Source organism: Mobula hypostoma, chromosome 5 (assembly GCF_963921235.1).
Source record: "Mobula hypostoma chromosome 5, sMobHyp1.1, whole genome shotgun sequence".
NCBI lineage: Eukaryota > Metazoa > Chordata > Chondrichthyes > Myliobatiformes > Myliobatidae > Mobula > Mobula hypostoma.
The window spans coordinates 169932852-169947334 of record NC_086101.1 but is presented as its reverse complement, the minus strand read 5'-3'; the positions used below and the strand labels follow the sequence as shown (position 1 = coordinate 169947334).

General features: G+C 40.8%; 1 protein-coding gene across 1 annotated transcript; it reads left to right on the top strand.

Annotated features, from left to right (window-relative positions):
- Nucleotides 1-543: 543 nt before the first annotated feature.
- Nucleotides 544-2559, top strand: helt (helt bHLH transcription factor). Its single transcript, XM_063047697.1, has 4 exons — nucleotides 544-595; nucleotides 875-979; nucleotides 1087-1183; nucleotides 2069-2559. Exons 1-4 carry the CDS (start codon nucleotides 569-571, stop codon nucleotides 2557-2559), a joined length of 720 nt encoding a protein of 239 aa, XP_062903767.1. The 5' UTR covers nucleotides 544-568.
- The last annotated feature ends 11924 nt before the right edge of the window (nucleotides 2560-14483 follow it).

Sequence of the window (14483 nt, the reverse complement as noted above, 5' to 3'; positions counted from 1 at the left end):
GGAACAGCCTATTAAAGGCTTACTTAATTACTTTAATGACTCCGGACATGCTTGAGGACTGGGATCGCTCGCTTTAGTTTTGTAAACAGGCGAATTCGAAAGGGAGAGGGAAAGGGAAGAGGGGGGGTGGAAGAAACTTTTTTTTGTTTCTTTTCTTGTGCGCATTGCGCCCTGATGGATCGGGGCAGACACCAGCCTTAGTTCACATTTCCCGCCTTTTTATTACTATGCAAATGATATTCGAAAAACGATCACGTGTCTTTTGAAGAGCCACGTGGATTAACAAAGCCGGACTGCCCCCTGCTAACCCCTGGCTATAGTCCCTCAGCCCCAGATTTCTACCATCTCTTTAACCACATATTCCCCAATGCCCCGCTCTCTAATCCGGTCGAATAATTTAGGCAATGAATGCACTGGACCCCTTAATGATTGCTTTATAAGGAGCCACTTTCAGCCAGGGAGGAGCATAGTCGAGTTTTATTTTACTGCAGAAAGCACGGGGGAGAAAAGTTTAGCTACTAACGGTGAAAATATTTTAATTGTCCAGTGCATAACCCCTTGCCTGAAGATGTCATCCAAAACGAAAGAGCGCAAGGTAAGGGAACCTTCATATTTCTAAGTGGTGCTTTCCCACTGCCTTCTTCCAATAGTACTTCCTTACACTGTAAATTTACAGTACAGTTCTGCATGCATTTTGTTTTCCTGATATAGGTTTATTGATAGTGTTTTCCGTACCTTCTTATCGAAAGCTAAGTTTCTATTAGAGTACACCGTATTTCTGCCCACTTTATGAAGGGGAATCTACACACATCTTCGGGACCTCCTTTTCCCATAACTCTTCTTTCTGTAACCGACCCTTTATTTAACTTCACAGACGGCTCCTGTGTCCCACAAAGTGATCGAGAAAAGACGCAGAGATCGGATCAATCGCTGTCTGAATGAACTTGGCAAAACTGTACCAATGGCATTGGCAAAACAGGTACTTCACAGTTTTGTTTTCAAGCTTTTTAAGTCCAACATTATTGTGTGCACAGCGCGCTATTTATTTACTACCCACAGCTATCTTACTGTTATACCTTATTTCAGGGCACGGGGAAGCTGGAAAAGGCGGAGATTTTGGAAATGACAGTTCAGTATCTGAGGGCTCTGCACTCGTCCGATTTCGCCAGAGGAAGAGAAAAAGGTAGCGGGAGAGATACCCTTCCTTAGCACTTTCAACGCGTAACACTTGTTAACACTTGAACTTTGGTAACCTGTGGTGGAGCATTCGTACTCGCAGCTCTTGAGCGCAAACTTTAGCTAAAAACAACGCGTTGGTACGCTCAGTTAAAATGTTCCTCGCCGAGATGTGGTTCTCACAGCCCCGCGCGCATTCACAGGACGCTGCATCTTTTCAATACTAATGCAGCGCTTGGCTTTAACACCTTTTCCAGTTTATTCACTGGAAGGAAATAAAACACAAATCATAGAGCAGTGTGGCCGTTACGCATGCATAAGGCAGGGACGCCTTAGACTTGATAACTGCAAAAACAGCTAGCAACACCCGTGAATTTGTCTGCGGTTTCAGGGAAATTTTCAGCCAAGAAGAGATAACTCTCCCTTTCCTGTTTTCCAAACTTCTGACTCCACACCGTGAAAGTATGACCCTGGGTTGACTGGAAGTACTTTTTATCCAAATTCCGTGTTTTTGTTTTGTATGTGCAAATATCATACTGTTAAGCAAATACGCACCTACCTGCGCTATTATTTAACGGGGTAACAGCTCGCTACTATTTTAAAAAACAATGGAAGCGCCAAAAATAAGTAATCACCCCCTCCGTAAATCAGTGAGCCCGTTTCTGATCGTATTCCAGATCTTCAATAAGTTTCCAATGGTATTCTATCGGAATATTTTAATATTCCAATACGCACGCAACTTTAGAGAGGTGTGTAACTTTTAAAAAATCATGCTATATTAGCCTGTTTTGATATTTCTAACATGTATTAAAAGTTTAACCCAAAGTTTTCGAATTTCATATAGTTTGGAGAATCATTGTATACGCATCTGAACGCATTTTTATTTACGCAGGCGAACTGCTAGCAGAGTTTGCGAATTATTTCCACGCCGGTTATCACGAGTGTATGAAGAACCTGGTGCATTATTTAACCACGGTGGAGCGCATGGAAACCAAAGACACTAAATACGCCCGAATTCTCGCCTTCCTGCAGTCTAAATCTCGCCGATGTTCCGACCCCATATTTGGGCCGATTTCCTCTCACGACTCGGAATATTCGTATCAGCTTCACCCTGTTCCAGAGTTTACAAACTCGCGTTTAAACGAGTCCCTGCTGCAGCAAGGGGCCGGGATGGCACGAACACAAGCAATGCATTGGCATGGGTCAGCTCGGAGTCCGGGACTCCCCTTTATTCCGAGCCCAACCATACCCATTTCAAACCCAGGCCAGCAACATAATTTCCTGCACTCTGTACAAAGCCTTGATCGCCACTACATTAACTTAATTGGACATTCCCGCCCAAATGCATTTAGCCTTCACAACTCTCAGCACACAAATTTATAGAACAAAAATATACACTGGATTGGTGTAAAGGTATAAACCATTCATCAAATAAGGGTTACCAAGTATTCTCCGAATACAAGAAATTAGTAGCAGCACCGCATTATTCAGCGCCAGAATATTACTAATATCTCAGGTTGAATTATCAGTGTTCTCACACCTACTCATGGAAAAATGAAATTAAATCGATTAGGTTTTCCATTCTCCGAACTGATATCACTGATATGTGTGCAAAGGCTCTACTTTATATCTATTTTGATAACTAGGATGGTCCATTCCTGTCCCTCGGGATCTGCGGTGAGGTGCTTCCACTTCGGGCGCTGGAGTCAGTGTGGGAATTGTAGACTGGCGGAAGGATGCTGTTATGGGGGGCTTACGGGAGGCTTACGCAGGGCTTCCGTGTGTTGCCAGTGCACGACCTCGATGTTCTCAATAGCACCCCGAATATCCGCCACTCTAAGCGGTCAAGGACGAGAAGTTCCCGGGTGTAGGTGGGAATGTTGCCCTTTCTCAAGGAAGCTTTGGGCCTGGTAATCTCCCACGACAGAACTCAACCAAGGGTCCGGCGTTCAGCCTACGCTGTTTGGATGGAACTGTATATTCAATCTTCAGTTGTTTGAATTTGGGGATGAGAAAGTTGTTCTTAATGCACATTATATTAAAGAGGATTACGTACGCGTTCTACAATGTATAACAAAGTACAAAATAATTAAAAACTCAAGTTTTATTCTTCCAATTCTATCATTTGTGAGTTACTTATTGCGTTGCCGCATCGTCTCTATTTATAAACGTTTGAGCGTCCAAAATACAAAAATAAAACGCTGCGACCATCATTATTCTCTCTATTCAGAATAGGAATTGAAGTGTTTATCGCCGTTCCCCATATATCTGTTTGGTAGCATTGATTTCCCTTTCAGGGAATGCTCCACTCTCAAGGAGAGAGGACGCTGTTTACGCAGCACTTTCCCCACTTTAGTCTGTAATCCCAACCACGGAAAGTAAACTGTTTCAGACCTCCATCATTCTGGAAATGAAATAGCGTATATAAATGGTAAAAGTCCCTCCCTCTCCCCTCTGCTGCTCCTCTGTGCTGGTGTGTGTTCACCCGGAGGCGCACAGCCGTAAACTAACGCTCACACTCACCGTGTGAAACACAACATTTAAAGATATTGGCTGCGGACGAGGGCGTGATAAACACGTGAAAACGAGCTTCTCTATCACCATCCGCGCCATTAACTACTGAAGTAACATGCACCAAGTAACTATGATGTGGAATGAAATGTCATTGTAATACGTACGATTCTACCAGAGGAGCTCACGAAGCCCCAGCGTCCTTCTCGTAGAGTACTTAGCTTTTCTCTTACAACGCCTCGCCCCAATTTAATTGAATTTAAATTGAATCGGTGGGAGGCAAAGTCATTGGGTATATTTAAAGCGGAGATTGATAGGTTCTTGATAAATCAGGGCGTCAGATGTTTCAGGGAGAAGGCAAGAGAATGGGTATAAGCGGGATAATAAATCCGCCATGATGGAATGGCGCTGCAGACTCGATGGGCCAAATGGCCTAATTCGGCTCTGATGTCTTATGGTCGTCTGGTCTAAATCTTAAACATTACTTTTCAAACTTCTCAAGATCTGCATTCGGCGTAATTTAAAAGTGTTCGTTCATTATTAAATGCTATTTTTTGCAGGGTTAAAAACACAAGCACGCCTGGTATGGCCACTCAGCTAAATGGTTACAATTCGACTTGTGACTTTTGTTCCCCATTGACGTTCTAAATGGAACTTGTTTAAGTGCTTTTATTTTTTCAATAAGAAACTCTTGAATACGAAACTCATATCCCGCAGAATGCGCAGACTTAGTCGATTACTGATAGCATTTCACAACGATGGAGACAGAGAACAACGTCTTCATCCCAGGGTGAGCGTATGCCATAAGCACCTACCTACACCCATCCCGTTTCCCCGCGCTTTCCAGTAGCTCCATGTACCTTTGTGAAAGACAGAATACCTGCCTCCGCCACACGCTCAGGCAGTTCCGATTTTCAACCAATCTCCGGATGAATAAAAACTTCCTCAACTCTGGATACATCAATGAATATTTGATATGAAAAATAAATCCCAATATACCCTATCAGAAAATTAGGAATTATGCTTTTCATAATCTGGTACAGATTTCTCTCTCCCCACTTACCCTTTCCACTTCAGGAAAAAACAAACCCCGTCTCTCCTCGTAGTTGAAATATTCCTCGTCAAGTAACATCCTAGAGAATCTGCTGCGCGCACACTTTCCAACACAACCATACCTTGAATAGGTGATACAGTGCCTTGTAAAAGTATTCAGCCCCCAACCCTTTGTTCACATAAATGAGCATTACAACCATAAATGATCATTTTAACTGAGATTTTTTAAATTTGTGAATCTCGTGCTCCTTTCTTCATAGTAGAGCCCCCAAACAGGGAAAATTGTAAAACATGAAAAACTCAGAATTCTAAAACTGAAATGTCAGCAGTTCAATAGTACTCATCCCCCTTTGCCCAGTACTTAATTTAACCATCTCATCTCTCACAGCCATTACAGCCAGTGGTCTTTGAACAAGTCTCTATTAGCTCTGCACAATCTGATAGAATAAGATTTGCCCATTTCTCCTTGCAAGGTTGTTCAAGCTGTGCCAGGTTGGTTGGGGAGTGGCAGTGAACAGCAGTTTTGAGGTCTTGCCAGAGATGTTTGAGCTGGTTCAGGTCAGGACTTTGACTGGGCCACTCAAGGACATCAATTGTCTTCATTTGAAGCCACTCCATGGTTGCACTGACAGTGTGCTTTCAGTTGTTGTCCTACTGAAAGACAAACATCCTCACCAGTTTAAGCTTTCTGGCTAAGGCTAGCAGGTTTTTATCTAGGATCTCTCTGTATTCAGCAGTGTACATCTTCCCATCAATCCAGGCCAAGTTTCCAATCCCTGCCGTGTCGTGGTCCCTTCTGGTAATCCCCCACCTTGCCACTTGCCTCAAGAATTGGGCCCCGCTCACCTCATTTAGATTCTAATCATTCCCAGGTACCACTAACTACATGCACCTGCTTCCTATCAGAAATAGCAGGATAAAAACCCTGTGACCAGAGCAAGAAGCTGCTGGTTCATTGGTTGACTCTTGTGAGAGTAAACCTTGTTTCCTATTCCTGAGAACTGTTAGTTCTAGGCTTCGCATCGTCTCCCGGATATTGACTCCCCATTCGTGGTGGTACTACGCCTAATGACTCTGCCTCAGCATCTGTGTCCTGCACTTGGATTCATCCCCAGCCACGTCCTTGCAACATGCTGTCGAAAAGCATCCCCACAGCATGATGCCACCTTCTCCAAACTTTATAGCTGGGATGGTGTTACCTGACTGATGCACAGTATTAGATTTACGTACCACTTAGTGTTGAAGCCAAAAATTTCCACTATAGTCTCATAGCCAGGGCATCTTCCTTGCCACTCTTCTATAAATACCCTTCTTGTGCAAGGCTTTGGTGCTTGTGGAACCATGAACTTCATCTCCAGTTGCAGCCACTGACTCCTGCAGCTCATTCAGAGTGACTGTTGATGTCACAGTAGCCTCTCCTACAAGAGCCATTCTTCTCCAGTGACAAAGTTTAGAAGGATAGCCTGACCTGTGTGGTCTGGCTGTGGTTTCATATTTTTTTCCATTTTTTCATGATGGACTGCACTGGGCTCTGAGATATGTTCGGTGCTTTGAAGATGGTCCTGTACCCTTAACCAGATTCATGCTTTATATTATCATTTCCCCAACTTATCTTGAATGCTATATTGTCTTCATTCTGGTTTGGTCTGTTGAAAGTCTACTATACTGTTGGACCTTACAGAAAGAAGGGGTATTTATTCTTACGAATTCATTGAAAACAGGTATTCCTCCAATTTGCAGATCAATAAATTGGTCAAGTTGGTAGATTGTACCTGAGGAAAGTTAGTGTAGTAATTACAAAGGGGATAAATATTTTTTCAGTCTCACCATTTTGGTTTTTAATTTTTAGTAAATTGATGACAGGTTTTGGAATTTTTCTTTTGATTTGACATAATGCATGATATTTTGTAGATTAACTCAAAAATTCTACTTTAATGTATTTTAAGTTCAGAAAATGACAGTAAAATGTGAAAATAGTAGTGGGGTCTGAAGGCTTTTTAAAGGAACTGTATATCATTCATGTAACATTTGGAAAGGGCATGCTTTTCATTGTATTCATAAAGTAAAATAAAATTGGAGATATAAATTAAATACATCCAGTGAACAATGGAACTGGGACCTACATTCAATGGTCACATCATTAGGTACCTCCTGTATCTAATAAAGTGGCTACTGAGTGCATGTTCTTGGTCTTCTACTGCTGTAGCCCATCCACTTCAAGATTCAATGTGTTGTGCATTCAGAGATGCTCTTCTGCACACCACTATCGAAATGGGTGGTTATTTGAGTTACTGTTGCCTTCCTGTCAGCTTGAACCAGTCTAAGCATTCTCCTCTGACTTCTCTCATTAACAAGGCATTTTTGCCCACAGAACTGATGCTCACCGGATTTTTTTTGTTTTTGTTTTTTCACCATGCTCTGTAAACTCTAGGGACTGTTGTGCATGAAAAAAACCCAGTAGATCAGCCGTGTCAGAGATACTGAATTCACCCCATCTGACACCAACAATCATTCCACAGTCAGTCACCATTCTGATGTTAGGTCTTGATCATGTCTAAATACTTTTATGCTGTGAGTTGCTGCCACATGATTGGCTACTTAGATATTTGCATTAATGAGGAGGTATACAGATGTACCTAATAAAGTGGCTATTGTGTATATCAAATCTAATTACTCAGCTCTCAGTAAGTTGAGCAAGTTTATATGAATTGAAAGGAGGGAATCATGGTGCTGAGTGAGATGGAGATTGGAGAAAACATATTCAAAGTCAAAGTTGAGTTTATTGTTTTATACACAAGTAATGTTCGTGCAAGGAAAGGTGTCAGGCAAAATCTACTTGCAGTGGTATCACATTTTCATCTCTAATTGACATCAACCTTTTGCCAGAATATTGGGTTGAGATTTCATCATAAATCAAATGGAATTTTACCCAGAACAATGCTTAGAAATTATCCGGAGCTAATCTCCTCCAGATATTGCCTTTATTGATAATATTTCTTGAAGATGAATAACAGATAGCTTTGAAAGCATTTTTATTAAAGCTAAAATATTTTAAGACTCTTTTCTATCACCTTCGTAGATGGAATTAAGAGATAGAAAATGCCGGAAATGGTCACTGGGTAATGTCATGATATGTGCTAGTAATATCAGAACCCTAGTGCAGAGGAAAGACAGACTCCAATGCAGAGACGGCAACCAGAGATTATTCATAAGAATTTCATATTCAACGGAACATCACTGGCTTCACAGAACATTCTCAAAACTAGGACCCCATGATTAACATTAATCAGGCATCCACTTAAATAATACAAGTATCATGGAATCCCCAAGCCTATGAAAACAAACTTAACAAGCTTAAGCTGAAAGCACTAGGAGACCATGTTACAAAGTGTGAGTCACTCGAGAAAAAACACGAGTTTGACCGGCTAAGTTCCTCCAGCATCTTGAGTGTTTTGACCTGAAATATTAGTTTGGTTTTCTTTCCACAGATGCTGCCAGACCTGCTGAGTAGTTCCAGTACTTTCTATTTTTATTTCAGACTTCCACTGTCTGCATTTTTAAAATTCTCAACCACTGTAGCTAATCCTTTCAACATGCAAACAGATCTGTATATTTCAGTCAAATGTCCAGGTTATTATAAACATTACAGGAAGAATGTTTCAATGAGGAGATATCTTGAACCTTTGCAGTATGTGTGACGTTAGTTGGGACCATAAAGGAGCATTGATGGTACTCCCAGAATTTGTTGTTCTAATGCAGGGAGTGGTGCAAATTATTTTTCTCACTGGGCCATATTAAATCACTTCCAATTTCTGTTCAATGGAAATACTTTGGTTTGAATATAATGTGATGCTCATATTTTCAGTCACCTACGTGAAAAGACATAAATTCTAATGTCTATTAGCAGCCTAGTATGTATTCAGATAACAACAAAAACCAGTAATTCAAAATCCAATAATTAAACAAATAAAATCAACCATTTTACGCATGTTGACAACATCATAAGTTTGAAATCTATTTTTTGGCTTTATCAGTACAGGTGATTCAAATGACATGTATGGTCAATACAGTATCTTATCAGCATCTCTCCATGGATTTTAAAATATCCACTGTTCAATTATCCTTCTTTTGGCAAAGTACCCTTACCAGGTTAGTGTTGCTTCTTCCTCTCTTGACAACCTCCTCCAGTTATTTTTTCTAACCCCTTTTCCATTTCAATTACATTTAGTCATCTATATCAATAATACATAATATTGTTGCTCTTCATTTAATTACTTTCCTTGCATAGAATTACTTTCTTGGTGCAATTAATAATTGGAACAAAATTTTAATGGACTCTAGTGCTTGCAGGACTCTGGGAAAAAATCTTTTATTTATTTTTAATTGATTTTTATTTTATTTTATTTAGCGATACAGCGCGGTACAGACCCGTCTGGCCCAACAAGCCACACCACCCAACAACCCGACTATTTAACCTTAGCCTAATCACAGGTCAATTTACATTGGCAAATTAACCTACTAACCGGTATGTCTCTGGAATGTCAGAGGAAACCGGGGCACCTAGAGGAAACCTATGCATTCATGGGAAGGACGTACAAATTTCTTACAAACGGCATCCGAATTGAACTCTAAGCTCTGATGCCCTGAGTTGTAATAGCACCACGCTAACCTCCATGCCACTTACTCAACAAACCTGTATATAACTTATATGTGATGGACAATATTTGCAATTTAAGTCCCAGATTTCATGAAACAAAAATTGCTTTTGAGGCAATGAGAATCATATATCAGCCTCTGGGGTGGTATTTCTGAAAATAATTGAGCAGTAGGTTTCTGGGTGGAACAGACATATGAAAAGAATGTTTTGGTTTTCTTCTGTCTGGTAACTGAGTGGCACACTGAAGAAACCATCACCTTCTCCGGGACAGTCTAAATCAAAACACTAAAATTATCAGAACTTACAGAATGTTGGTTTACTAAAATGTTGCCCAGACTCTTGCCATAAGTCCTGGTCTTCTCAACCTAGAGCTACTTCATAAAATGAAAATACAACGATGCTGAAAATCTGATATAAACGCAGAAAATGTTGATTAAAGATTATTGACATTAAAAGCTAATTTTCTTTTTTGCTTCTCAGATGCTGCTTGATTTGATGATAGTTTTCAGTGCTTTATATTTTCTTATTATGATTATACATTGACAAAGGAGTCAGAGGCTGTTACTGAATCTTTACTGACTGAAAAATTGTGCACTATCTTAGTGGAGCAGGAGTAATCCTTCCATGTACACCATGTACTCCTCGATGCTAATGGAGGATTTTTTTTTGAGATTCTGAGATTTATGTGATTTTTGGTGTGGATCATAGTTTGTAATGGTCTCCTTCAGTTTTCTTTCTTGGCAGGTTGGGGGTTTGATGTCCTTCTGGGTGATATGTTAGTTTTTGTGTGAGGGCGAGGTCTGACGTTCTTGTTGGTGTTTTTCCATGTGGGGATCTGTTAACTTCTTGCGTATAAGAAAGAGGGTTGGGGTTTTGATGTTATTGTCATTTTTTTTCTTTGTGAGCAATAGGTTAGTCTTTTTTCACAAGAGAGAGGGCTGGGTGTTTTGGGTTTAACGTTCTATTGCCATTTTCTGGTTGGGCAATCTGTTAAGTTTTTGTGTTAGGGAGGGGTTTATGGGTTTTTGTTTCTTTTTCGTTTTCATGCATGGATTGATTTCTTTTCTTTCATTGATATCCATGGTTTTTCCATATTTCATGGCCATCAGGAGAAAATGAATCTCAGAGTTGTATTCTGCATACATACTGCACTTTGATAATAAAATGAAACTTTGAACCTTTGAATAGAACTACCTGTCTTCCCAGAGTTTCCTAGTATGTTGGAAAACATGGGGCAGTGCAGAAAAAATATGGATATTCAGGTAAGATCACAAAGTCCAGAACAAACATAGATATTTAAATATTGCTAGTGAGGTGTAGGTTCACTATGGAATCAATTATTTTAGGGTCAAATGAGTAAGTTGCCTGTATAAGATGTTCAGATGTTGGCACATTGTGTGTAGAACAGTACCAGAGACAAGCCTAGTTGATTTTGTCTTTACAACGTACCATAGATGCACCTACACACAATCGTATTGATAGGACAGACCACTCTGTGATGTTGTAGGGATCTTCACACTGGGTACAGTATGTGTGACACTACAACAACAAAGGCATCCGTTAGTCTTGTGAGACCATGGATCTGCGCCTGGAAAGTCTTCACTCTCCAGGGTGCAGGCCTGGGCAAGGTTGTATGGAAGCCCAGCAGTTGCTCATGCTGCAAGTCTCCCCTCTCCACGACACCAATGTTGTCCAAGGGAAGGGCATTAGGACCCATACAGCTTGGCACCAGTGTCGTCGCAGAGCAATGTGTGATTAAGTGCCTTGCTCAAGGACACAACACGTTGCCTCGGCTGGGGCTCGAACTCACGACCTTCAGGTCGCTAGTCCAATGTCTTAACCACTTGGCCACATGCCCACGTGTGACACTATTGCCCTGACAAATAATCTAGATCCAAGATGGGCTGAGTGGCACAAATCCAGTGGACAATCATGAGTAGCAGAACTGAGTATTATCAAGTTTTGTAAATTTTTATTTACTGAGGGATACAACACCCTAACAGATCCTTCCGTCCCAATGAGCCCACTCCGCCCAATTACACCCGTCTGAATGATTAACCTACTAACCTGTAAGTTGTTGGAATGTGGAAGGAAACCAGAGCAGGTGGAGGAAACCCACAGATAGCGGTGGAACTAAAGCCGGGTCACTGGCACTGTAATGGCGTTACACTAGCCGTTAACACTACCCTGCTGCCCTCACATGATTTAGTTTTACAGCCTGAGCATATTCTTCACTCCTCTGTTATTCTTGAGCTGGGGTCTGACACTAGTTCAATGAAGAATATGGACTGTCGTGGGACCATGCCTCAAACGAGAGCCCATCCTAGTAAAGCAAACTTGCAAGGCTGCAGGTATGGCAAATAGTGGGAGCAGTCTGCTTTAGACAGAGTGAAGTGATCCTTCAACCTACATGCCATCAAAACTCTGTAGTCATGAATGGAGATGGACAATTAAGCAGCTGAAGGTGGAACTGTAGCACAAGGATGAAAGGCAAGGAACCATAACCACATTCTACCAAAAGTATTGAATGGATGATCCTTGTCGGCCACTTCATGGTATCTTCATTTTCAGGAAAAATGTCAGTTTTTAGACAATTTGATTCATTCAGTGTGATTCCATTAAACAGGTGAATGTACTGGGCAATGGGCACCAATAACTTGCAAGTTATCGTGCTTAGGAACTGTGCTCCAGAGTTAGTTATAAGTTGTCCCAGTGAAGATGAAATACTCACATCTAGCTAATAGTGTGAAAAAGTCACCAGCTATTGTATGTCCTTTTCACAAACATCAGGGAAAGCAAAGTAGTCCAATTACCACCTAATGTTTTTTCTCAATCATTAACAAATTTGAATGGAGGCATTTACATAGAACATAAAACAATACTGCACACTATGGTTCTTTGGCCCAAGATGTTGTGCCAACTTTTTAACAACTCTTAAGATCAACCTAACCCTTCCCTCTTACATAGCCCTCCATGTGCCTAAGTGTTTCTTTAATGCCCCTAATGTGCCTGCCTCTACCACCACTGATAGGACATTCTAGACACCCACCACTCTCTGTGTAAAGAACTTACAGCTGACATCCCTGTTGTAATGTGAACAAAGTCACTGGAGAAACACTGAAGCTAATGGATACAGAAGTGTTTTATTCATCAAAGTGAGACACTCTTGGAGGAAAAAGCCTGTTCGGCCCAATATTACATGACATTTTATACGTACACTAAAGATCAAAGGTTATAGCAGGCCAATTCTATAGTTACAATGTATTGACAATGCTTCCTCTGAATTACAGATCATTTTTACACCTCATTCTCTGCATCCACACTCCAGACACGCAAAATGAATGGTAATCAGCATTGTCTGGTTTTCAATCAACTGGTGTCCACAACTCCAGGAAAATATGGTTCAGGGCTACATTTTAAGTTTAATCTACCATCCACGTTCAGGTCTGAAGATTGATTGCTGAAGTTAATATTAGTTATACCCTAACTCCAGAATACCCCTACAATCCTCCCCTATACTTTCCTCCAATCACCTTATAATTATGCTCCTTTGTAATAGACATTTTTGCTCTGGGAAAAAATCTCTGGCTGTCCACTCTATCTAAGCCTCTTAAGTATCTTATAAATATCTCCAAGGCAACTTTTCACGAGAACTCAGTACAACTTTAGTCTAAACTGAATTTCACAGGATTCAAAATATGGTTAATATGACCACTAGTTATATTATCAAGCTGAGTGGGCCATGAGGGTCTCATTATTTTCATTGTATGTATTATTTTTAAAACACCAAAGAAATAGGAAATACTGTATATTGAGTTAACACTACTGCTTTCAAGCTATTCCCCCACCCCTTAAGTTTTACCTTGCATTATTCTGAGAGAAAAAATGCCTTTTTATAATTACTTATTAGACAGGTTGTTCATTTCAGTCACATTTCAGGAGTCTTTTTGACCCTAAAATAAGTCAAAAATCAAAAACATCAAAATTTGTTTTTATCGTCATATGCTCAAGTACAGTACATATATGCACAGGAGCACAAGAAACTCATTTGCAGGTATAACGCTTCATATAAGCAGCATTCACAAAAAACATGAATTAAATATACATTATGTACAATTTTACAACAGTAAATACAATTAGAACAAAATGAAGTCCATTTTAGTGTAAATTGAACAAAGTGGGTATAGAGTTGATAAAACTAGAGATGAGGGTATTGCTGGTTGATTCATGAACTGAATGGTTGAAGTAAAGTAATTGTTCTTGAACCTGCTGTTGTGGGGGACACCAGGCTTCTGTAGCTCTTGACTGATGGGTAACAGTGAGAAGATGGCATAGCCTGGGTGGTGGGTATCTTTAATGCTAGATGTTGCCTTCTTGAGGCAGTCCCTCCTGTAGGTACACCAATGGTAGGGAGGGACATACCCGTGATGTATTGGGCAGACTCCACTACTCTATAAATCTATAAATTTGCTGACGATACAACCATTGTTGGTAGAATCTCAGGTGGTGACGAGAGGGTGTACAGGAGTGAGATATGCCAACTAGTGGAGTGGTGCCACAGCAACAACCTGGCACTCAACATCAGTAAGATGAAAGAGCTGATTGTGGACTTCAGGAAGGGTAAGACGTAGGAACACATACCAATCCTCATAGAGGGATCAGAAGTGGAGAGAGTGAGCAGCTTCAAGTTCCTCGGTGTCAAGATCTCTGAGGATCTAACCTGGTCCCAACATATCGATGTAGTTATAAAGAAGGCAATACAACGACTATACTTCATTAGGAGTTTGAAGAGATTTTGTATGTCAATAAAAACACTTAAAAACTTCTATTGATGTACCGTGGAGAGCATTCTGACAGGCTGCATCACTGTCTGGTATGGAGGGGCTACTGCACAGGACTCAAAGAAGCTGCAGAGAGTTGTAAATCTAGTCAGCTCCATCTTGGGTACTAGCCTATGAAGTATCCAGGACACCTTCAGGGAGCAGTGTCTCAGAAAGGCAGCGTCCATTATTAAAGACCTCCAGCACCTTTTCTCACTGCTACCATCAGGTAGGAGGTACAGAAGCCTGAAGGCACACACTCAACG

What these genes read in the sequence shown, in the direction of transcription:
- helt (XM_063047697.1), top strand. Translation starts at nt 569, where the DNA reads ATGTCATCCAAAACGAAAGAGCGCAAG. An exon ending in CCAAAACGAAAGAGCGCAAG is followed by an intron (nt 596 to 874) that starts GTAAGGGAACCT and finishes TTAACTTCACAG; the next exon opens with ACGGCTCCTGTGTCCCACAA. An exon ending in CGCCAGAGGAAGAGAAAAAG is followed by an intron (nt 1,184 to 2,068) that starts GTAGCGGGAGAG and finishes TTATTTACGCAG; the next exon opens with GCGAACTGCTAGCAGAGTTT.